Source organism: Protopterus annectens, chromosome 7.part1 (genome assembly GCF_019279795.1).
Source record: "Protopterus annectens isolate FY-2018-M chromosome 7.part1, PAN1.0, whole genome shotgun sequence".
Taxonomy (NCBI): Eukaryota; Metazoa; Chordata; order Ceratodontiformes; family Protopteridae; genus Protopterus; species Protopterus annectens.
The window spans coordinates 189,686,916-189,712,929 of record NC_056740.1 but is presented as its reverse complement, the minus strand read 5'-3'; the positions used below and the strand labels follow the sequence as shown (position 1 = coordinate 189,712,929).

At 44.2% G+C, this 26,014-nt stretch overlaps 1 protein-coding gene across 1 annotated transcript in view; it reads right to left on the bottom strand.

The window, feature by feature from the left end:
- SEC13 (SEC13 homolog, nuclear pore and COPII coat complex component) overlaps positions 1 to 26,014 on the bottom strand; it is a gene marked incomplete in the record, with an annotated part of 687,168 nt that overhangs the window by 427,293 nt on the left and 233,861 nt on the right. The window contains 1 exon segment of the mRNA XM_044078635.1: positions 2,581 to 2,696. Within this exon segment, the coding sequence (XP_043934570.1) occupies positions 2,581 to 2,696 (116 nt within the window).

Genomic DNA, 26,014 nt, shown 5'->3' with positions numbered 1-26,014 from the left:
GTGTGATACAGTTGTGGCGGAGCAGACAAGTGTTGAATCGCTCATGATTGTATGCATGTGGCTTGGGGAGCCACATGGTGTAGGTCATTGATAAATAAGGAAAATAGCAGGGGGCCTAGTATAGACCCTTGTGGGACTCCAATGCTGACAGGCAGTTGGGAGGATAGAGTGGAGTTCCAGAGTACTGCTTGATGTCTGTTTTGTAAGTAGGACTTAAACCAGTTAAGAGATTGGGTATCAAGTGAAGTGGAATGAAGAATGTGAATGAGTATTTGGTGGTTGACCATGTCAAAGGCTTTGGATAGATCTAAGAAAATTGCTGAGGAGAGGGTGTTATTGTTGCGATTTTTGTTGATTGTATCTGTAAAGGAGAGGAGGGCAGTGGTTGTACTGTGGGATGGTCTGAAACCGTGCTGGGTGTTAGAGAGTAGGTTATTCTGGAGAAGGTGGTGAAGCAGTTGCTTGTGTATACACCTTTCCATGATCTTAGATAAGGGTGAAAGAAGGGCTATGGGGCGGTAGTTCGATATTTCAGTAGAATTTCCCCCCTTATGGAGTGAGATAATGTGGGAGATTTTCCAGAGTTTAGGGACATATCCTTCAGTGATGGTTCTGTTGATCAGAATAGAGATAGGCAAGGCTATTGCTTTGGCTGCTAATTGCAAGTATTCTACGGGTAATAGGTCGGCAGAGGGAGTACATGGTTTCAGTTTTTTTAGAAGGGAGAGAATATAAGTAGTTGAGACTGGTTGGAAGTGAAAAGTAGGGGGTGGGTTTGTTTTGCTCGTTGACATGTTTGCATTTTTGATGGGAAGTTGACTTGCTAAGGTTTGTATAGTTTCTGTAAAGAATGAATTAAAGGAGTTTGCTGTTTGTTTGGGGTTATTTATGTCAGAGCCTTGTGGGTTGGGTGTGACAGGTTTACATGGCTGTAGTAATTGATTAATGGTTGCCCAGAATTTTTTTGTGTTTTTTTGGGGAGAATGTTGTGGTTTCAGGTAAAAGTTTTTTTTATCGTTCATTATTAGTTTTTTGGTCACGTTTCTTAGTTGCTTAAAGGTTTGGAAGTCTGTGGTGTTTTTAGTTAAGCGAGATTTGTTCCAGGCTTTATTCGTGAGAGTAATTTTTTGTTTGGTTTCTTTTGATAGCCAGGGGGCAGGTTTAGTCTTGATTCTGATGGAGCGATGCTGGTGACATTCTGTTTGGTGCCAAGTGGGATCTAAACAAAGAGAAAGAACTGTATTTCCCCAATGACATGGCCAGCTATTCTTTTACCAAAATATTGGTCCATGAAGTTTCCAAGCTATACTGCATACTTGGCTATTGCTACAAATTTGGTTATTTAACCACCATTCTAAAGCGCTAAACATGGAAAGCATTTCAGTATTAAGAAAGATGCATATGAACAAGAATGACTGGCTGATTATATGTTAGAATGACAGAGGGAAAATGTTACTCTAAAAAGAACATGCTTAGGAATTTAGCCACATTTGGGTAGGAGTAAAGGACACACGAAGACAAGTTGTTTACAATATTAATAGTTTGGAGGCACTTCAGTATTGCAGTCAAAATAATAAACCTTAATCAAATACACATAAACCCTTACTAGTTTTACTAAGAACAACTTAAACAGGATTATTAATACACAAAATATCTGTCCTTTTGAAGATTCTTTAAGTGAAGCCAAACAGCTGGCAATTATCCTAGCAAAACTGGATGGGGTTTACATGCTTCTAAACAAAGTTTACTTTTATAAAGACATACAGTTTAACTTCTAGATGACAGCACCATAATGAAGAACAGAAAAAATAGTAAACCAGAACCTCAGGCTTAGAAACAGGGAACCACTTTGTTACCAAACATAATTTATTTTTATGTTGATAATGAGGTGCATTTTTAAATAAAAGTAGGATTTATCCCCAAATTGTGTCATCTTCCTTACAGATAATCAAGCTAGGGTAAATCCTATTTTAACCAAATGTTGGTGCATTACTTACTGCTTTAACATAGATACAGCTACAAAATTCTGTTCCTTTATTTCTTTCACATACAGTACAATATATGTCCCACTTTTAATATATTCCTCATCACAAAGGGAAATGTACAGCGCTAATGGACCTGGGGTATAATAAAGCCAGGTGCAATGTTGTCAGAGTGAAGTTTATGTCTCAAGCTGACCTGTGCCACAGATGTTCTTGCATCAGGTTATCTTGTTTAGTACATGCACTAGTAAAGCTGGAGAAAGGACTACAGAATGCCAGTGACCACCTTCTCTTTTGAGATATGGGTCTACTTTACTTACTTCTGGCTTTTGTCAAACTGGTCATGATGCATTTCTTTGCAGCAAGCTTAGACAGTCAAAGTGTCAGATTTATGCATTCACAGAGCAAAGCTAATACGCATTTCAAGTCGGTCTGCAATAACGAGAGACGTGCACAGTCTTACAATATCACACTCAAACTATATTTTATACCAGGTACTCTGGTGAGTAATCTGAATCACTTGCACCAAGTAACATGCTTAAATCACTAACCATCAGATGTATTTCTACAGTAAAGGCTGCACTGTACTTGTACTTACCCTCGCAAATCAGCCACCAGGATCTGCCCGCCATTTTTTACATCAAAAACCTTTACCGTTCTGTCAGAGGAACAAGTAGCTAATCTTGTGCCATAATAGTCCATTTGAGCATCATGCTGGTTAAAAAAAAAATGTTGGAAAATTATCAGCTCAGACATAATAATTTGTGTGTCAGAATGTTACAAGCCAACACAAGTGTATTATGATTATGAAAAATTATTCTTGGGCAAGAAAAGCAACACTGCATCTTAAAATTAAAAGTTATCCTCCTTAGAGTTAAATCATAGAACCAAAGAAAATTATGTTACAAAACTAGCCAACCTACAACAGGTGGATTTCTGCATTTAACACCAGCAATCAAAGCTAAAGAATGGATCTGGTCACTAAACTGCAGACGTAGAGGATTGGATACGTTAAAAGATGGAGCTCCGTCTGACTGCTTTCTCTTTTTGGGAAGAAGGCTAATGCCCTGCTAGTGTTGAAGGAAACCACAGTACAGAATGAAAAACTCAGTGTAGCCATACATACAGGCACATGGTTGTATGTGAAACACCAGTGGGACAGACACTGGTTTCGTGACATCCCTCCTCCTACTCACTAGGAGTAAAATATCTCTTCAGCAGCTGCGACAGCTGCTTCTACAGGACACTGTGCCATATAAATCTACACTTTTCGCACTTGTACTGAATTAGCACTTAGCCAAACATACATTTATATATAAAACAAAACAAACCATATTAACATGTAACTTTATAAATCAAATATATTTTTGTATAACTACCACCAATTGGACATGACAGAACATGCTCAATTCCTGCCTTCCTTTAAATCTCAGTCCTCTTCCAAAACATTATTATGCACGTATTCTTCCCGCAATTTCCATTTTTTTCCATGTAATTTGCTTTTACTGTTTTCTAAAGAGCCCACTTTCAGATCTTTTTTCCTCTGTTAAAATATTAGATGCTTCATATACAGCTGGTTTAGACTTTGATTTTCCATTTTCTAATTGTTTTTTTGGCAGCCATCAGAATTAAACTTAACGAGGCCTTAATATGCCTAAGCAATTCAGATCCTGTATCCAACCTCAAAAAATACTTTTTGTTAAACCTATTTTAATAACCCAGAATTTCTAACAGTGTACTCTGTAGGGAATTTTTAAAATATGCAAGCTCATTACACACCCAAAACATACGTTGCCAATTACCTCCATCTTCCCCCATGACACCTCTAACATTTGGCAGCCACTTGAGGAAAATTTGGAGTATGCATGGGGTATAAAAATACCTATGCAAACACTTCCAAGTAAAAATCCTAAATCTTCTAGACTCAGCTGCATATCTGGGAGCCATAGATGTGTCTTCCCATTATTTCCTTGTGAACTGCTTATCCAGTCTCTATTCTTAATCATTTCTAACCTCCACCGACTAATTCCTATAGTTATCATGCAATGTTTTATAAGCTCTAAGTACCCCTTTTTTTTTTTTTTTTTTTTTTTTTAACAGCAGCTTCTCTTCTAGATTCAACTAAAAACACTATTCCCCTATCCCTTTCTCTTTGCCTATAGACTAATATCAGCCCTGACAGTCAAGGCAGTCTTCTAGCCTGCAATCCCTATCTTCTTGGACACTTCCAACTTTATTACCTTTTAGACTCCAGTTATTTTTCCCAATACTTTGGTTCCTTTGCCAGCTTTCTTCAGTAAATTCCAGATCCCTCTTGCCTATTCTCTGTTCCCCTAACTGCAGTCATCCCTATTGTCAAAATCCCCTTTCTCCATTACCATGTTGGCTTAGTTCTTAGGATACTTTCTGCTACTTTATGAATATAATATTCTCTATAGCTATTGTTTTTCTCCTTAAGGATCTGCATCCAAAATCCCACTCTCCTTATTTCTTGAATTTCCCCACTGCTTCATCATCATTCCTCTCCACTTTGAATTATAGTTTTCTGCTTGTGTAATGTATACGAGCCGTAACTGTGTAGCTCTAAAATATCCCTTCAAGTCAGGTAATATTACACCACCTTGTTTTATTGGAAGGACCAACTTGCCTCGCTTGACCCTTGTCCTCTTCCCCTCCCAGATAAATTCCTTCAACTCTATAGTAATTACTGTCCACAACTTCTCCTCTGGTTGATAAAAATACGCCCGACTTGTATATAAAACTAAAGGGACTAAATATTTTCACTGCTTGTATCTTGCTATCAATATCCACAAACAAGAGTTTCCAGTTTCTCAGTTTTTGTACTATCGTTTTAGTCTCTTCCCACATATCCTTAGCTGCCATAACGTAATCCTTTTTAATCAATACAGTACAGTCATGTAAGTTGAACTTACTGTAACAGTAGATACTCAAATGGTCACTGTTGCAATAGCCTTGGCTATACAAGTTATATCCTGACAAAGGATGCAACAATCATCCAGCTTCCAAAGCTTCAGAGCACCTTCCACACTCCCAAACTGTCAGACAGTTTGAGCTGAGCTGACTAAAAGTAAAGTTTAGGTGCAAAACAATAACACTTTATACCTTTCCAGCCAGAAGACAGAGGGAGGCTGAGCCCTGAAAAGACAATGCTAGAACAAAAATAAATGTCCACACATTGGCATAAAGCACACTAAAATAAGGGGGATGTGGGAGGGAGCAACTGATGCAGCAGTGACCATTTAAACATTTACCGGTATGGTAAAGTTAAACTTACATAACTGTACTACCATTCACCACAGTGATCACTGCTGAAGTAGCTTCAGCTACATTGGTAGATTACCTTCGCTAACTACATTTGGGTGGTGGAAAAAGAAGACTCCAGGTTCACCCGGAGAATGGTCCTAGCAAAACTTGATCTGGACATAAAGAAAAAGAAGTTATGTACTCACCATAACGTTCCATCTGAGTAGTTCTACTTCATTTGTCTTCAACCTGTGGGATACCGGATCAGAGCCAGCAACTTTACTAGAATCTGCTCTAAGTTCCAAGCTCCTCCCCTTACCCATAATACACCTCCACTACGTTCCAACCCCCAAATCGAGTTTGCTGAACCTTATACTGATAACCCGACCTGAAAAAATACTTGTGACCTATAACTGCAGCCCTCAGGCTGTTCATATGCCAAGGTCCGGGGGAAGGAGGGAGGGATGGTTGAAGACAAATGAAGTAGAACTACTCAGATGGAATGTTATGGTGTTAGTACATAACTTCTTTATCCGAAGTAGTTTACTTCATTTGGTCTTCAACCAATGGGACAGAGTCCCCAGCTACTAAACTCCTGGGTGGTCCTCATGGAAGGATATCCCAGAGCACCGTGGAACCAAAGGATGCTCTCCTCCTGAAAGTCAAATCCAATTTGTAATGAGAAATAAATGTATGAGATGAGGACCAAGGAGCTGCAGAACAATCATCAAAAAGACACTCTACACAAAAAAGCCGCAGACATAGCCTAGTGGAATGAGCTCTCAGCTGACCCAAAGGAAACATGCCTCTGTCCTTATAGACCTGCAGGATAGGATGCATGAAGAAATCCATCTAGCAATTGTGACCTTGGAGACACTATCCTCCTATAAACCCTTTTTGGGGAACCTAACAATTGATCAGATTTACGGAAATTTTTTTTGTCCTGTGTAAATAGAATCATAATTGTCTATGAACATCCAGCAGATGGAGTTTGCATTCCATCTTGCTAGTAAAATTAGGACAGAACACAGGCAAATTAATTGTCTGATTGATATTGACTGGTGATGCCACTTTAGGAAGAAAGGATGGATTGGTCCAAAGGGAAACTCTAGCTATGTGAAAAATCATATAAGGAACTTTGATGGACAAGGCCTGGAGCTCTGAAACCCTTTTGGCAGAGGTAATAGCCACCAGAAAGGCTGTTTTCCAAAATAAATATTTCAGATTTACTGTTGCAGCAGGCACAAAAGGCAGAGCGACCAAAGCTTGAAGAACCATAGTAAGGTCCCATGGGGGAACAGGATCCTTGACCGGGGGGTGTAACAAGAAGGGACCTTTAATAAAGGCTTTACATAGTCTGGAAGAAGCTAAAAAGAGGCAGAAGCCCACATGAAAATGAGAAATGGCAGCCAACTGAACCTTGACAGAAGAACTAGCTCCGTGTTGAAAAATATCAGCTAGAAAATCAAGAATGGCGGAAATAAGAGCTGTGAAGAGGTCTAAACTCCTTTGAGAGGACCAAAAGGAAAAATGTTTCCACTTGTTGTGATAAACCTTCCTGATAGAAGACTTATAAACAGCCACCAAAACAGATCTAACTGAAGAGGATAGTCCAGGAGTACCAGCAATCACTGGAACTGGAGCAGCCAAGCTGTGAGCTTCAAACTGCCCAGATTCAGATGAGGAACCCCCGAAGGGTGTGAAATCAGATCCTGAATGGGATCCAAGGTGGAGCCAGAAGGTGAGACCAAAAGAAGGGAAACCATACCTGGCGAGGCCAAACTGGGACAATTAGGATAACTTTGCTCCCCAGTCAAACGAGCTTTCTGAAGAAAGCTCGGGATAAGAGGTACTGGAGGGTAAGCATACAGAAGACTGGGAGGCCAAGCATGAACTAGAGCATCTCTGGGTGACTCCCCCAGCAGGGGTTTCATAGCAAAAAACTCGCTGCACTTCACGTTGGAAGGAGATGTGAAGAGATCACAGCAAGGATGACCCCACTCGTAGAACCTCTGTTCTGCTACTGAAAGATTCCTAAACCACTCGTAAGGCATCATAATAGTCCAGCTTAGCCAGTCCGCTGGGATGCTGGACCATCCTGGAATGTGCTTTGTGATGAGAAAACGACCAGTGGAGATAGCCCATTCCCACACTCTCATGGCCTTGCAACAAAGGGGGTAAGATCTGGTCCTTCCCTGTTTGTTGATATACCACACCACTGACATGCTGTCTGACTGAATTGCAATCTTTCCCAGAGGAAGAACGGTATGAAGGGCCTGCAACCCCTAGAAGAACTGCCCTCATCTCTAGGAAATTTATGTGCAAGCTGGTCTCTACAGGGGACCATAGACCTTGGACTGTCCTGCTCAAACAATGCCCTCCCTCACCCTAGTTGGGAGGCGTCCATGGTCACTGTGGCTTGAGCCGGGGCTGGAACAAAGGGTCATTCCTCCAAAATGTCCAGAGAACACATCCACCATATGAGGGACGAACGACAGACTTGACTGAGTTGAACTGGATATGCCAATGGCAGTTCCAACAGGGACCACTGTACTGCTAGAGTCCACTGTAGAATTCTCATGTGCAACCGGGCACACGGGAGAAGAGTTATGGTCATCGCTATCTAACCTAAGGCCCTCAACACCGATTCTGCCATTGGGAGATGACAGTGGTAGATCAGGGAGACATGCATCCCAGGTTTTGCACTCTCTCCAAGGTCAGGAAGATTTTGCACTGTAAAGTATTTATCCTGGAGCCAATGTAGTCTATAAACTGTACAGGATCTAGGAGTGATTTGGATGCATTGATTGTGATCCCCAAATGCTGGGCAAGGGTCAGGAAATAATCCCTGGTTTGGGAGAGTAGACGCCTGGTGGGAGCAGTGAGGAGCCAATCGTCCAGGTATAGACAGACCTGAATCCCCTGAAGCCTCATGTGAACCGTTACCACCGCCATCACTTTGGTGAACACCCTGGGGGCTGTGGTGAGACCAAACGGTAGGGCTCAAAATTGGTAATGATCGACTTCTAGCCAGAAGCGGAGGAACCTCCTGGAGCTTCTGTGCATCTTTATGTGATAGCAAGCGTCCTGGAGGTCTAACGAGCACATCCAGTCGCTCTCTTGTAGGTATGGCATGATGGACTGTAGTGCGACTATCCAGAGCTTCTCTTTGGCAACTGACAGGTTCAGGGTAGAAAGGTCCTGAACAGGCTTCAAGTCTCCCATTTTCTTTGGCACAAAAAAGAACCTGGAGTAGAAGCCCAATCCAGACTGATCTGGGGGGACGGTTTTGATGGCTCATGTTTCTAGCAGCTTGTAAACTTCCTGTGCTGCTACCTCTCTTTGCATGGGTGGTACGTCTGGGAGGTGTTTGGGAGATTTGGGGAACCCAACAAAGGGAATAGAGTATTTTCTGGATATGATCTGAAGCACCCAGCGGTCTGATGTTATTGACTCCCATACTGCTAGGTGCAAGGACAATTGTCCCCTGACTGCCTCCAGAGTAGAGCAGTCGGGCCTCCCCTCAGGGTTGCTGCCCAGGTCTGTTCAAGAAAGGTTCTCAAGACACAAAATTCCTCGAACCCACCCTCTGCCTCCGAGCCGGCATTCATTCCGTCTCCCTCTGCCTCTGGGGGAAGAAGAGCCCTGAGTGTTCCGGGAATACTGTGACTTCCAGAACCACATCTTCTTTTGCCCCTTCTGGTTCCGGGAAAAGGACCTGTGAGGGATCGAGAAGTGGATCCCGACGGCAGACAGTGCCTTCCCATCCTTCTCACTCTGGACTAATGTCTCTTTGATGGTCTTACCAAACAGAGTAGAGCTGTCATAAGGGGCACTGGCAAAAGACGCCTTGAAAGGTTCCGAGAAATGACAATCTGAGCCAGGCATTGCACCTCATGGACACTCTGGACCCAGCTGCCCTAGCCGCTCCTTCATTTGCATGTGAAAGGAGTCACATGGACGTGTTGGAGACTGCTTTCAAAGTGGCCATCCTCATGGAGAATGAGACCCTGTCCTCCTGTGACATGGACTTAAAGGGAGACTCCTCCAGTTCCTTTACTAGGTTGCGTTGGAGTCTGGTGACATGGGCCAGGCAGTTCAGTGCCCTAATGGAAAGGGTAGCTGAAGTGTAGACCCGCTTCCCTAGGTGGTCCATCATCCACGACTCTCAGGGAGAAGGATAAACCGAGGAACTCTCCTAGGCAAGTTCCTTCTTTATGACTGCTGCTACCACCAAAGTGTCTATGGGGGAGCCTTTGTTCCATGCTGGCCTGTCTGTGGGAGGATTCAAAATGTTGTTGGGTCTATTTGGAATTGGTTCCATGGTGTCCGGTTCCTTCCATGCCTCTGAGGTGACCAGGTGTACCAAAGGATCCATGGGAGGGGACACCCAGGAAGTAGATGGGCCCATGCCGAAAGCCTCCAGGAACATGGACTCGTCAGAAGAAGGTTTGGGGGCAGACCAACCTCCCCGTTGGCGTAAGATTTCCATGATGTCTCCAAAGGAGTCATCCTCAGGAGGTAACCTAGGGGAACCTTCTCCATCACCCAAGTCCGTATCCTCAGTGAGGGACTCGGGGGGGGGGGGGGTCCAAGTGCCTCCTCTTGCACATATGCTTGCGAGGCGGCTCTCCAGGGGAACTCACAAGCCACTTGTTCCTCAGGGGAAACTGTCTGGGCCTCCTGGAGCACAGGCTGTCCCTCTGGTAAAATGATGGGGACCGCAGAAAGAGCCGAGGGGGTCCGGGTGGAGTCCGAGGGGGTCAGTCAGGGGTCTCATTCCAACAAAGAGAACCCTTTCTACCACGTTGAATGCCGAAGGAGAGCGAATCTCCTGAGAAACCAATAAGGAGGCCAGTATCCCCAGGTCCAACAGAATCGGAGCCAGGCCCGAAGTGGACGGAGCTCCAAAAAAAGTTCCACTCCCTCGGATCAGACACCCAAGCTCTGGCTCCAAGAGCGGCTCAGATCAGAGACGCTCCAGGCAGCTGTCGACTGTGAGGAAGCAGGTACCATCGGCACCGACCCCATGACTAAAGCCATCTTCGGATCTGAAAACTCCCAACCCAATGGATGGATCGGAGAAGGAGACATCGTCTGGAAAAAAGGAAGCAAGCTCCCCCCTCCTGAGGGAGAGGGGGCTGACAAGACCCCATCTGGATCTGAGTACAGATGAACCTCCTCATCATTTTATCCATATTGACCTCAGACAAAGACCGGGTGGACCTCGACGAGGCCATGGACTCAGACCTAGTGGGTCGGAGCACAGAGGCCCTAGAAGCTGAGCGCATCTCTTCCAACTCTGGGGTACATATAGTGCAGTCTGTGCTGAAATGGGCCACGCCAAAGCATATAACACGCAGTGTGTGGCCATCCACAGGGGATAACTTATGGCCACACTCAGTGCATCTTTTGAAAATAGGCTCATCAGCCATGGTACTAGAAGAAAGAATAACTGAATAAAAGGAAGTTATTTCTTTCTTAATGCAAAACACCCACTCACCACATTCACACACAGAACACACAGAGGGGGAGGGGAAGCCAAAAACACACACAACTACTCTAACAAGTCTAAAAACTATAAACCAGACACACCAAGCGAGGGGAGGAGAAAGGGGAACCTACATTATACTATCTAAAGTTTAGAGAGAAAAAAGATAAATTTAAAGTTTTTAACCCACTTACAACCTGGAGCTCTGGAGATCATGATGCTTTAGCTAGTCACGGCAAACGAGATCTGGGGGTTGGAAGGTAGTGGAGGTCCGTTATGGGTAAGGGGAGGAGCTTGGAGCTCAGAGCAGATGCTAGTAAAGTTGCCGGCACGGATCCAATACTGATCTGGTATCCCACAGGTTGAAGTCCAAATGAAGTAAAATACTTCAGATATAAAGTTTACAGTGCTCTGTTAAAAGTATGTACAGTGGACCAAGTAGCAGCTTCTAGAATACTTCTAAAATCCAACCCTTTCCAAAAAGCCATAGATGAAGCCAATGCCCTGGAAGAGTGGGCCTTGACCATGCCTGGAACAGTTTGGTCATGATGAGTGTAACAAAAGCTACAGCCTTAGCCAAACATCTGGAAATATTCTGTTTTGACACAGGTTGCTCCTTATTTTAACAAGAAATGAATAACTGACCTGCAGATCTGAAAGATTTAGCCTTGTCAAGACAGTACCAGAGTTGTCTGTGGACATCCAAGGTATAGAGTTATTCTTTCTCCCTCATTTTAAGGTTCAGGAAAGAAAACAATGAGATGGGTAGTTTGGCTTAAAATAAATGTGGATACCACTTTAGGCATAAAAGTAGGATTAATTCTCAGAAAAAACTGTCCTTGTAGAAAAGGGGTCAGGGTTGACTCACCATAAGAGCTTGCAACTCAGATGACGTTCCTGCATAGGTCATAGCAATCAGTAAAATTGTTTTCCATGCTAAGAACCTCAAGTCAGCCAGGTTAGCTAACGGTTGAAATGTAGCAAATGTTAGCATTTCTAACACAAAATTAAGATCTGAAGCGGTAACAGTTTTTCTTGGAGGCCTCTTATGCAAAACTCCTTTCAAAATCATTTTGACACAAGACTGCATTAAATAAGGAGGATTCATGAGCAGACATGTTTAGATGGCAGATAAAATAACCTTGATAAAGGAAAAGAACGGCCACAGGATAGCAACACATTCAAACACTGTAAAATCAGAGAACAAACCCTGAATGGGTGCTGGTTATGTTGCTGGCACCAATTAGAAAATGTATTCCATTTGCTAATATATGATTTTCTAGTAGCAGGCTTTCTTGATTCCATTAGTACCTGATGCACATTCTCAGTACACAGGTGCCTAAACAGAATTAAGACCATATCTTCCAAGCAGTCAAATGAAATTGATTGATGTTGGCCTTTTCCTTGTGTGAGTAGATCCAGTCTGTGAGGAAGCTTGTGGTAATTGCCCTTGGCCATTTCCAGAAGAAGAGAGAAATCACAGTTGTGTACATGTAGATGTTAAGAGTTTATTCACTGTTGCAGTCATCACACTTGGGTTATCCTACCAGTGGTAGCCCTCAGTCGGCCCGATTACCAGAGGCTTAGTATTTCTGCATCGGTTGCTGTCGCTCCAGGACTGACGTCAGGTAGTCAGTGGTATAAAATCAGGCAGCTGACGCCATTGCATCAGTTTTTCTTGCCCCAACTGTCAGGAGCCCCCAAACAGGGAGCTAGGTTATGGTGGAAGACCACCACCAATAGAAAGCAAATACCAAAAATTCCCTGTAAGGAGAGAGGGAGGGAGAGAGAGAGACAAGGGGGATGGAGGGTGTGAAACCAGGACTACAACAGTGAATACACTCTAACATCTACATTTATGTTAAGTGTACACAACTGTACTATGCTCTTTGTGTTTCACTGTTGCAGTCATCACATCTGGGTTGATTCCCAAAGCTGAAGAAAAGGGTGGAGGCAGTCAAGACTGGGGGTAGGCTAGAATGCCCTGCAAGACTGCAGTGGCAAAGGCTGCCCTGGATTTGGAGAAGATAGGCGGGTGGTAATGCTTGGTGAAGGTATGAACAGAAGTCCATGTTGCAGCCTCCAGGACGTCTCTGATGGGGACCCCTCTAAGAAGAGGTGGAGGTTGCTCTGGTGGAATGCATCCTGATCCCCTTTGTAGGCAATTTCCCGTGGTGTTTGTAGCAGAAATGGATGCAGTGTGCTATCCATTTGGAGACTGTTTATTTGGATATGGCCTTGCCCTCTGCCCCTGCTGCGAAGCTGACTAGCAATTGGCTAGTTTTTCTAAAAGATTTAGTCCTATCCAGACAGAGTCTGAGCTGTCTGTGCACATCTAGAGTGTGCAGAATCTTTTCCCCCTTGTTTTGTGGGTTAGGGAAAAAGGGTGGGCAAATGAAAGGATTGGCTGAGAGCCACACTGGACACCACTTTAGGCATGAAGGATGGGTTAGTCCTGTGGGAGACCCTGTCAGCATGGAAAATGATGGGCTCTACAGCCATGAATGAGTGCTTGTAGCTCAAACTCTTCTAGCTGAAGTGATGGCCGGGAGCAAGGCTGTTTTCCAAGAGAGGAATTTTAACTCTGCTGAAGCTGCAGGCTCAAAAAGGGGTGGAGGTGAGCTTTTCCAACACAGAGTTAAGGTCCCAAGCTGGAGTAGGAGCTCTTCTGGGTGGCCTTAAGTTGTTAGCCCCTCTTAGGAACTACTTGATGACAGGGTGTGAGAAGAGAGGTGGCTCTGTGCTGTAAAGAACATAGATGGCAGAGGCATGAATTTTAATAGAAGAGGAGAAGGACAGACCCCTGTGTAGTAGGTCTGCTAGGTAATCCAGGATGAGAGGAAGGGAGGGCTGTATTGCTTCGGCTCCCTTAGCCTGGATCCAGGTGCAAAACCTTTTCTACTTGTCAGCATAGGATTTTCTAGTGCTGGGGCATCTGGCCTCACATATAACATCCAGGACTTGTTTGCTTAGGCTGGCAGCTTAAGGAGAGGTCAGGGAATAAGACAGGATGCCAGGTTCAGGGTCTGCAATTGCGGATGCATGAATTCTCCAATTCTTCTGGGTCAGGAGTGTTGGGATCTGAGGTAGGTGACAGGATATTCAGCAGTGGGTACCAGTGCTGGCATGGCTAGTCTGGGGCAATCAAGATTGCCCTTGGTTTTTCCTCCCTTATTTTGAGCAGCACCCTTGAAATGGGTGGTAGAGGGGGAAATGCACAGATTGAGAGGTTTACCCATTGGAAGGACAGAGCATCCACTTTCCAGGCCTTGCTGTGAGGTTCCCTGGTGCAGAATTTGCTGAGCTGACGATTGGAGTGGGAGGCAAAGAGGTCCAAGGTTGAAGGTTCTGTGGTGTAGCTGCCACTCGTGTGGGTCTAGCAGGTTCCTGCTTAAGTTGTCTGCCAGAGAGTTTAAGGAGCCTGGTAGGAATTGTGCTAGCAAGTGTATTTGCATGGCTGAGGCCATGTGCCAAAGGGTCATGGCGAGCCTGCAGAGAGGATAAGAGTGAGTCCCTCCCTGCTTGTTCTTATACCACTTCACTATGGTGTCTGTTTTGATCACTAGAGGCCTCAGGGAGTGTAGGGATCTGAAAGCTGTCAGGGTGTGCTTTACAGCTAGCATCTCTTTTTGGTCGATGTACGGATGTATTTGATTTGGCCTCCAATGGCCCTGAATGCAGCTGCCGTCCGGGTGTGCACCCCAGGCATAGTCTGATGCATCTCTGGTGAGGGTCTGGGCAGCGTGAGGTTGTGAGAAGGGAAGTCCCTTGTTGGGTTGCATGCTACTGCCCACCAAAGGAAATCTTTCCTTAGATAGGGTATCATAGGTATGACAGTTTCCAGGTCTTGAGAGTGTTGACACCAAAGGCTTTTTAGGTAGCAGTGTAGTTTCCTCATATGCAGTCTGGCATATGGAATGAGTAGAATGCAGGAGGCCATGAACCCTAGAGCTTGCAGGATTTTCCTTGTGGATAACTGGGTTCTAGTGGCTAGTTGAGAGACGTAACCTGTCGGGTAGGCTTGTTTTTCTAGAGTAAGGAATTTCATCTGGGATGCTGTGTCCAGGCTTGCTCCAAGGAATACAATTTTTTGTGTGGGGACTAGTTTTGATTTCTTTTGATAGTATACCCCAGGGAGGTCAGTAGGTCCTTTACAAAGGTCAGGAGCTGTAACAGCTTTTCCTGACCGACTACCTGAATGAGGCAATCATCTAAGTAGGAGTAAATATGAATATTTCTTTGTCTGCAAAAAGCAATGGCTGGAGCCAGGCATTTTGTGAAAACTCTGGGAGAAGTGGATAAGCCAAAGGAAAGCGCAGAGAACTGAAAGTGCACAGATCCTGCCCTAAAATGCAGATATTTCATGCAAGATTCCCCGATTGGGATGTGTAGGTAGGTCTCTTTTAGGTCTACAGTGGCTAACCAAGCATCCTTGGAAAGCATAGGAAGAAGCTGTTGGAAGGTGAGCATTCTGAATTTTGGTATCATCAGAAAGCGGTTTAAAATGGATAGATCAAGGGCTGGGCATCAGGTGCCCTCTTTTCTGGGTAGCAGAAAGTTTGGAATAGAAACCTTGTCCTAGCTTTTCTGCAGGAACATGCTGTATTGCCCTCATGGAGAGCAGGGAAATGACTTGCTTTTTGGCCTCTGCCCACTGGTTTGGAGAAAGATCTGGGAACCCTTTTGGGGTTGGCAGAGTGTGGAAATAAAATTTGTATTCCTGGGACACTATGTTGAGGACCCATCAGTCATTGGTAATAGAGGCCCAGATGTTTGCATGGAAGAAGAGTTTTCCTCCTAGGGGCACAAGCAGGTGGGCAGAGGTAAGGGGGTGGAGGTATAAAGTCATTGTGAGTTCTTACCATAAGGTGGTGGCTTAGCACTCCCTGTTTTTGAAGTGGAGTAACTCCATTGCTTAGATCTCTGCATTCCCTGGGACTGCTGTCTGGGGGGGGGGTCTGCTTTCCCTGGGTCTGGGCTGAGCTGGCCAGAAGGGGGCTGGAAAAGACCAGTGCTTGGAGGGGCAATGCCTACTGAACCTCAGAGGCTGGACCTGTAAAAAGTCTAACTGTCCGCATAGATTTAGCTTTTTCTTCCATCTTTTTAAGACCTCTTCTGCCTTGGTGCCAAACAAATTGTCTTTGTTCAATTGTGCGTCCAATTATTTTGATTTAATATGGTCTGGCAAGGTCTGTTCCTTAAGCCAAACATGCCTTCTAAGGACAGAACCAGTGACTGTTGCCCTTGAAGATGCTTCTAGGACGTCAAAGCCACATTGCAAGGTGTGCTTAGTAACTTGGCTTGCAGAATGCACAAGCTCTTGTAATTCTTTATTTTCTGCACAAGCAGGAAAGGAAGATATTTTTTGTTTGAGGAGTTCCATGGTATGCTGCTGATACTTCAGCATGTGGAACTGACAATTTAGTGCTCTAATAGCAAGAGTTGCAGAGGTGCATACTTTTTTACCCCATTTGTCTAAAGCTCGGGAATCCCTGTCTGAGGGGGTGGGATTTTTAGCTGAGGTTGCTTTAATTCCTTTTAGTCCTTAGGAGATGACCTCTGGGTGTATTGCTAGTAATGCTGCCTCCCTCTGACTTGGTGGAACATTGGGGATTTTCTTTGAAACCAGAGGTGGTGGATGGGAAAATGGTATAATATAACCTCTGGATATTATCCGCTGCACCCATGAATCTTTTGTAATTTTTAACCAGGCTCTCTGGTGTAGGGATAAATGATCGCAGATAGTCTCCAGAGATGGACCGTCAGGCCTCCTTTTGAGAACACTAGCAGGATCTGTCAAAGAAGGAATCTCTCAATCCTTGGTTTTGCAGATCCCCTTTGCTACGAGGTCAGCGTCTTCCATTAAAGTTCCCCCTTCTGCCTCTGGGGGGACTACCTCCACATGGATCTTGGAAGGGACCCTGGGATTTCTTGAACCACATCTTTCGACCTCCTCATTAATTCCTAGAAAAGGTTTGTTGTGGGGTCGAAAAAAGTACTCCCACAGCAGACCTTCCTGCTCACATCTTTCACTTAGGGGCCAAACAGGGAACCTCCATCAAAGGAAGCATTGATAAAGGAAGCTCTGAAGGGTTCTACAAAGTTGCACAAGTGTACCCAGGTGCATCTCCTGATGGAGATACCTGAACACACCGCCCGTGAGATACCTTTGGATGCACAAAAGATAGGCCACATGGATGAATTGGAAATGGACTGAAGGGTAGCCAACTGTAAGGCAATAGTGCTCTCTGGCTTGGAGGGCATGGTCCCAGACAGGGATTTGGTAAATTCTTTAATGAAATCCCTCTGGGGTCTTGTGAAGTTCACCAGATAGTTCAGCGATTAAAGGGCAGAGGTCGCTGAAGCATAAACATGTTTCCCAAATCTGTCCAATGCCCCAGACTCCCTGTTAGGAGGATGGACAGAGGAATTCTGTTCTATTAGTTCCTTCTTGCTGGCTGCCACTACAACCATGGCATTAGCAAGTACTCCTTTGCTACAATAAATTCTGCCCTTAAGTGGTGCCAGGATCTTATCTTGTTTCTTGGGTATTGGTTCAACAGTATCAGGCTCCTTCTACGCCCACTGAAAGGCCAAATTAATGAGCACATCAACCAGCAGTCTCACCCAGGAGGCAGACGTGCCAGCACCAAAAGCCTCCAGGAATACAGACTCCTCTTGGGAAAGGATGTCAGGAGACTACCCACCCCTTTTGCTTATGGTGTTCTAGAACGTCTCCAAATGAGATGCAGTCTGGTGGTGATCATGGGGACCCTTTCCCTTAGTCAAACTCAGTACCTTCAGTGGCTGACTCTTGGAGAGTCTAGGCACCTCCTTTCACATTTGTTCTTCCTGGGAAGTGTCGGAAGAAATCAGTATACCCTGCTGGGTATCTTGGTGACTAACTTGGGATGGCTGTTCCTGTGGTAAGCATTGAGGCTCGAGATGCAGAGATGAATGGGCTAGGGTGGTTGAATTCAAACAAGGAGGAGAAGTTTGAGCTCTAGGGACAGAGAAGAGAGCTCTTTCCACTACCTTGAATGCCTAGGACAGAAGGAAACTGATGACTCCAAAAGAACATGCTTATGGGCCATAAGATCCCTCCTCCCCGAAGGCACAGCACTTAAAGATGGAGTCGGAGCCGAGCTGTCTAGCACTGATGCTCCGAGGGGAACAGATGGGTCTGACAGCTTTGAAGTTGATTCCAACACCTTAGATCTGGTGCCAACACTACAGCTCAGAGTCTTGTCCAGCTTTGAGTCACTCAGTCGGTCCACTCAGAATGCCACCAGAGTCAAAGATATCAGTATCTTCAGATCCGATGTAAACAACTCCTGGACCTTCGGATCAGATAATGCTGATACCAGATGTTGGATCTGGGAAGGAGCTTGCAAGGGGACAGTTGTACTAACAAAGGTCTCCAAACCTGATGGGGTCAGAGCCGGGAGAAGCCCCATTTGTACCTGCATCAAGAGGAACTTCCTCATCATCCTGTCCTTGTCGGCTTCAGCCAAACATTTTGAAGAGTGATTCATGGATGCTGTGGATGAGGGCCTTGTAAGGTGGTGTTTCAGCAAATGCTCCAAGAAGGGAGATGGCAGCCTAAAGCTGGCTGGATCCAGATCCAACAGTGGTGATATGATCCAAGGTGATTTTTTTTTTAATCTTTAGATCTGAAGATTTAGGCATTTTTACTGCAAGTTCTGAATTCGAAGCTGATGTGAAGTGGTAGGCTCTGGAGATCTCTTTCCAGACTTCTTAGGGGTGTTGGTGGAACAGAACATTTAAAGGGCAGCAATCCTTCTGAGAATCAGCTTATTTCTGCAGTCTACACCTGCCCTAGGATTAAAACCCTTACAAATGTTACAGTTTTGCATCAAGTTGTGATGGGCTTAGGAAGCAGATGCATGTCTGACGGAGGAATTTTGTGGCTACAGGCTGTACATTTTTTGAAAGCAGAGGGTTTCTCTGACATTTTATCTGAAAGGAGAATGATACAGAAACTACACTACATCTAGAACCAAAAGGCCAAGAAGCGATAAAGATAAGAATACATTTTTTCCCTTTTTTTTTTTTTTTTAAATCTATATAAGAAATATACAAACTGTGGTAATAACAGAAGTACCCAAAGGTACTGAAAGAATTACCAACAATGGTAAATTAAATAGGAGTACACAAGTACTTCAAAGGGAGAAAGGAGGAAAAAACTATAAAAAATTAGAAAGATATAAAGAGTTTTTTATAGATACACACGTACATATGTATAAATATCCACACACACACACACATATATACATATATACATATATACATATATATATACATATATATATATATATATATATATATATATATATATACATATATGCGCACACACACACACACACACACACACATACACATACACATGCGCGTGTGCATGTATATATGTAATCAATATATGCACAAGTGTATATATACAATATCAAACCACTGAATCTGAATCCCAAATAAAACATTTACGGACTCGAGAACTGAAACAGCAACCACGTCTGCACTCTAAGATGGCAAACGAGATTGGAGAAAATTTAGGGATTAGGCCATCACGGGAAAAGGAGCAGCTTGACAGCTTTCAGTGATTCACGAGCTAGTACAAGCAGCAGAGTCAGATCCAAGGATTGGATCCAAACCCAAGAGTTCAGGAAAGAATGAAAATTAACCTAAGATTCTTAGCATAACAGTAGATACCCTTCTCTTCACTGTTGCAGTATTCATAAAGTACAGTTGTGTACACTTACCATAAAATGTAAATGTTCGAGTGTATTCACTGTTGCAGTCATTAAATTTGGGTAATCTGAATCTTTTCAACTGATAATGTTGAGGAGAGGTAAATAGATCTATGTCCGGGCTCCCCCACTTCTTTGTTATGCTGAAGACTTGTGGATCTAGTTTCCACTCGTGAGGGTCCATAAGGTTTCTGCTTAAATAGTCTGCCAGAATATTTTGTTTTCCTGGCAGGAATTGAGCTTGAAGATGTACTTGGTAAGTCAAAGCTGTGTCCCATAGTGCCATGGCTAGTCTGCAAAGGGGGTATGAGTGTGTGCCCCCCTGCTTGTGTATATACCACATAACAGTGTTGTCTGTCTTCATCAGTAGTTGCTCTGGATGAAGTAGGTCCTTTAAGGCTGTCAGGGCATTTTGAACAACTAACATCTCTTTTTGGTTGATATGCAGATGCATTTGTTTTGGGGTCCATATGCCCTGAATGCATCTTCCCACCAGGTGCCCCCCCCCCCCATGCATAATCTGATGTGTCTGTTGTTAAGGTTTGGCTGGCAGGGGGGGTAGAGTGAAGGCCCGTACCATGTTTTGGTGACATGCCTTTGCCCACCATAGAAACTCCTGCTGTACGCAGGGAATGAGAGGAATCATTGTTTCCAGACTGTGACAATGTTGACTCCATAAACTTTTTAGGTACCATTGAAGTTTCCTCATATGCAGTCTTGTATATGGAATCAGTAGGTTGCAGGATGCCATGAACCCCAAAGCCTGCAGAGTTTGTCTTGCAGATAACTGGGTTTTTGTTGCCATCAGTTTGAAGTAAGTAGTCAGCTGCCTTTGGCATGAGGAAAGCCATCTGGGCAGTTGTATTCAAGCTTACACCAAGGAATGTTATCTTTTGAGAGGGTACCAGTTGTGATTTATTTTCGTTTGTGTACCCTAGGCATGTTAGAAGCCTTTTCACAAACACCAGGTGCTGAAGAATGTTCTTGTTCTCTGCTTGAATGAGACAGTCGTCCAAGTAAGGATATATTTGTGTACTTTATCTCCAAAAAGCAATTACTGGTGCCAGGCACTTTGTAAAGACCCTGGGCGCAGTAGATAAGCCAAAGGTCAGTGCAGAGAATTGGTAATGCATTAAGCCAGCCTTGAAACGGAGGTATCTTCTGCACGATTCCCTTATTGGGACATGGAAGTATGCCTCTTTTAGTTCTAATGTCACCAGTCAAGCATTCTTGCCCAGCATGGGCAGATGCTGCTGCAAAGTCAGCATTTTGAATTTTGGAATGTCCAAGAATGTGTTCAAAATTGATAAATCCAGAACTGGCCGCCAGGCCTTGTCCTTTCTGGGTACCAAGAGCAGTCTTGAGTAAAAACTTTGCCCTTTTTCCTGTTCTGGTACTGGCTGAATAGCCCCCATATCCATGGGGGATGTTTCTGTGCCTCTGCCCATTGATTTTTTGGCAGATCCGGCCAACCGTTTGCCATTGGCAAAGTATGGAAATGGAATCTGTATCCCTGTGATACTATGTTTAGCACCCACTTGTCCTGGGTTATTAACTGCCAATTTTGAGCAAAAAGTGCTAATTTTCCCCCTAAGGGTGCTGCCAAAAGGTAAGTGCTTGGTGAATGCAGAGGGAAGTCATTGGGACTGTTTTCTGTAGGGTTGCGCTTTATCTCCTCCAGATTTGGAGGTAGAAGCACCCCATAGCTTTGACCTGTAAGAATCTTGTGCCTGGTATCTAGAACTTTTAGGGCATCTGGATTTGCCCCTTTGAGCTCTGTCGGACACAGGAAAGGACCAATTTTTTGTAGGCCAGTGTCTACTGAATCTTGGTGGCTGCACTTGTAAGAAGTCTTTTACAGTTTGCATAGACTTAGCTTTGTCTTCAATTTTCTTTAAATCCTCTTCTGCCTTAATACCAAACAGAGTATCATGCTGTAAAGGTGCATCCAGTAATTTAGCTTTAACATGATCAGGCAAATTTTGCTCTTTTAGCCAGGCATGCCTCCTAATCACAAATCCAGTAACTGCGGCCCTGCAGGAGGCCTCTATGGAATCAAAACCACATTGCAAAGTATGCTTTCCAACTTGTTCAGCTGCATGCAATAATTCCTGCAATTCTTTATTTTCTGCATATTCAGAAATCAACGTCATTTTCTGTTTCAGCAATCCCATAACATGTTGTTGATACTTGAGCATATGAAACTGGCAGTTTAAGGCCCTATTTGCCAAGGTTGCAGATGTATAAACCTTCTTTCCCAGTCTATCCAGTGCCCTTGAATCTCTGTCAGAGGGGGAAGGATATTTTGCTGTTGAGGCCTTAACTCTCTTTGGAACCTGTGAAATAGTTTCAGGGTCAGCAACAGGGTTTCTAAACAAAAATTTGTGTGAGTCAGGGACCCTGTAATATCTGTCAGGCTTGCTGGGAGTCGGAGCTAAGGAGTCAGGAGTCAAGCTTGACTCTTAAAACACATCATTCATCCACAATGTCTAAAACAGGGAGTATGGCTAAAGGCCTGTGATGAGGGAGAAGGAAATCCCTGAGCCTCTTTTTTGATTATGAGAAATCTTGACTCTCCCAGTGAAAATGCTCCCTCAAGGTATGCAAGGTTTCTCCAAATGAATAATCCTCAGGAGGTGATGCAGATGGGATAGATTCCTCTGCATCAGAATCCTCACAGGGAGGTATAGATAATTCCTGATCAGAAGAAGAATCAGAAGAAATAGAAACCTGATCTGAAGATTCATAACCAGTGTCTTGTCTAGGCCTCTTATCAGGAGGGGGTTGGGAACCCCTGATCAAGGTAATAAGGTCTTCAGCCATTTTGATCACCTGTTTTTTTAGGCATAGCGGCCTGTGCACGTGGCTCATGCATCAGTTTTTTAGCTTTAGAAGTTGCTTTTGTCTTTGGTTTTGCAGCTGTCATCGGTTTTATATAAAAATGTTGAGGCCTGAATACACCCTCAGAAGCCGGTGCCTGCTCAGCGGCTCCGGACCCATCCGAAGGAGAGCCATCAGTGGGTACAATACTTTGAGCATCTCGCGGCATGCCGAACTCAACATGGGTCTCGGTAGGGTCCTGCGACTCGAAAGTAGTGGGTATCAAGGGCTGCGAAAGCGCCTCACTGAGTACCAGTGAACCAGCGACTCGCTTAGGAGAAGCTTCGTCGTTGGTTTTAGACCTCGGTCTGTCTCTGTCCTTTTCTTTGCATTTTTTGTGTACTCCGGTAGTCGGATTGCTATCAGACGACATTTCAGGTAGTTAAATCAGTTTCCAAAATATTTTGAGGCAAAAATATACAGACGCTTAATAGTGCGTTGGTTAAATCTAGAACAAAACTGACAGCCAGGCACGTTGTGATCAAGGCCTAGGCAAGGAATACAGTATAAATGGAAATCCTTATGAGGTATTTGCTTCCCACATGTAATACAATTATTAACTTTTTCTGACATTGGTATGGAGCAAGAAAAAAGTTTCCCCAATGGGATACTTAGCTTTAGTGAAGACTTTGGTTCTGAAACTCGAACTCGAAAATTTCAGGAGTCTGCCGACCGGCACTTGCAAACTGCTTCTGCTTTGGGCACAGACCGGCAAGAAAGACTAAAGAAAATGGTGTCAGCTGCTTGTTTTATACCCCTGACGACCTGACCTCATGGAATAGGAGACGGCAACTGAAGCAGGACCCAAGACTTTGGAATTCAGGCTGACTGAGGGCAACCTGCCAGCAGATTACCCAAATGTAATGACTGCAACAGTGAAATATGAAGAACATCCTAATGGATCTCCTGCCAAGGATAGCCTAACATCCGGCTAGTATACCAAACCTTTTAGTACTTGCAAGTGTCATATGTCAGAAGTATGCTCCCTGTGCAAGGCATAGGGCATAAAGGTGATGCATGGACGCACACACTCAAAACTGAAAATGCCCCATGAGGGGTAGAATGTCGCAAGGGACAAGAAAGAACATATGCATCTAGAAGGAGAAAATGAGGAAGAGGCTCTTAGCCAGAAGAACAAGAAAGAACAGGCTAGAGCAGAGGGGGCAGGACTAAATACTGCAACAATGAAAAGGACATCTACTGTTATGGTAAGATTTTACACAACTGTACTATGTCCTTCCATATCACTGTTGCAGTATTCATAACCTAAGGGAGAGAACAAAAGCTCAAGAGGAAATCTTGGAGGAGGACAGCATGGAAAAGTACTGCAGAAACCACTGTAGGATAGCCCTGGCAAAGCCAGCTCTAGCCCTGAAAATACTAACTTGTAATGCTTAGTGAAAGTATGAACAGAAGACCAACTAGCAGCCTCAAGGATGGAATTTGTGTCCAGTCCCTTGAAAAAAAGCACCACAGAAGGCAATAATCCTGGCAGAATGAGCCTTTACTGATGAGGAAAGATATTTGCCATGAAAAAGAATAACAAAAAGAAATGGCCTTAGAAATTCAGGAAGAGATGGTTTGCTCAGAAATAGCCAATCCCAAAGACTTGAAATGAAAGGAAACAAAAAATGCTGCTCACATTTCGAATAAATTTAGTTTTATCAAAATAATATCTGAGATGTCAGTGCAAATCCACTGTGAAGGACCTTCTCACTGGCAGACTGCAAAGAAGGAAAAGAAGGCAGATGAACAGCCTGATAAAGGGAAAACTCACTGACCACCTTGGGCATAAAAGAAGGGTTAGTACAGAGACATACCCTGACTCTGTGGAAAAGTAAGAAAACAGGAACAGCCATGGAAAGCTAAAGTTCAGACACTCTCTTGGCCAAAGTGGAAGTCAAAATAACAGCAGTCTTCCAAGTACAATGTTATAAGACAGCTGAAGCAGCAGGCTCAAAAGGAGCCTGAACCAATATTTGAAGAACAAAACTGAGGTCCCAGGAAGGTGGAATAGGCTTCCTCGAAGGCGTGATATGAAAGGCACCTTTAAGTGTGTACTTTACCTCAAATCTAGAGGGCAGAGAAATCAAAGGCAGACAAGAAGAAATTGCAGACAGGTGAGCTTTAACTGAAGAATATGCTAACCCAGCATGGAGCAGATAACACATATAAGACAGAACCAGAAGAACATCTACAGATAGGCATCAAACAGAAAATCTTTTCCATTTGGACAAATATGATTTCCTGGTAGTGGGTTTCTTGGCCTCCTGCTGGACCGGACTCTCAGAAAAGAGGTGCCTAAAATCAATAAAAAACATATCACCCACAGTGTCAGTTGAAGAGTGGACAAGTGAGAATGGACAAGACACCCCTAGTCTTGTGTGAGAAGATCCACCCAGTGAGGTAACTTGTGGTGATTGCCTCTGACCAAATGAGAAAGAAAAGGGAAGCAATGCTGTCTAGGCCAAAACGGAATCATTAGAAAGACTTTGGGAGAAACCTGCCTGATCTTGTACAAGCCTTGTGGTAAGAGAGGAAGGGGAGGGAAGGCATATAGAAACATCCCCTTCCAAGGAAAAGGCAGGACATCCATTTTGCAAGGCAGAGGACTTGGAACTCTGGAAGAGAAGAGAGGAAGCTGTCTGTTCAGAGGGGAGGCAAAAAGATCTACCTAAGGAATAAAGCACTGATGGACAATATCCAAGAGCACATCTCTGTGAAGCATTCATTCATGAGCTGTGTTGGACCTGCTTAAGGAGTCTGCCACTAGATTGTGTTCCAATGGAAAAGCCTGAGGAGTCACTTGTTGCTAGACAGCTAGATCCCAGACCTGAAGAGCTAGTCTACAAAGACAGGACATTGGGCCCCCTTCCTTGTTGATGCAGCACATCACTGTGGTATTGTCTGTGAAAATTTTGAGGGGCCTGGGATGAAAGAGGGAACAAAAAGTCTGAAAAACTAGAAGCAGAGCCCTCATTTCCTTTACACAGATGTGATCTGCTGAAGAGGCCAGAAAACCTGTACCTTGACAAAGCCAATGGAGGACCCCACCCTGTCTAAGGTATTTATAAAGAGCTCTTGAGTTCAGACTGGTGCCTGGAAAGGAAGCCCTGGCTTGTGAAAACGTTGATGAATCCAGCAGTGAAGCCAGAGCTTGAGACAGGGATGGAAGGGGAGGGGATTGGGAAGTCCAGGGGGTGGCAATGTTGGAGCCACACTGAAGTGAGGTACCACTGTGTTTTTTTTCATGTGGAGCCTAGCCAGAGGAAGCATGGGAAAGGTGGAAGCCATGAACCCAAGGACCCCGAGAAAGTCCCTGGCCATGATAGAAGCTGCAGGAAGACGAGACTGGAAAAAGGCAGCAAGATACAGGGCCTTGGGGCAGGCAGAGATGTCAGCATGGGGATGGTCTAAAGCCTGCAACCAAGGAAAATATGATCCTGAGAAGGCATCAGAGTTGATTTTTGGAAGTTTACAGTGAACCCCAGTCTTTGCGATAACATGGAATTAGTAAACTGGAAATACTGAAGCACAGCATCGAAGGAAGAAGCTTGAAAGAACAGATTGCCCAGATGGGGAAAGATCTGAACTCCTCTCATCTTGCAAAAGGTAATGACAGGAGTGAGGCA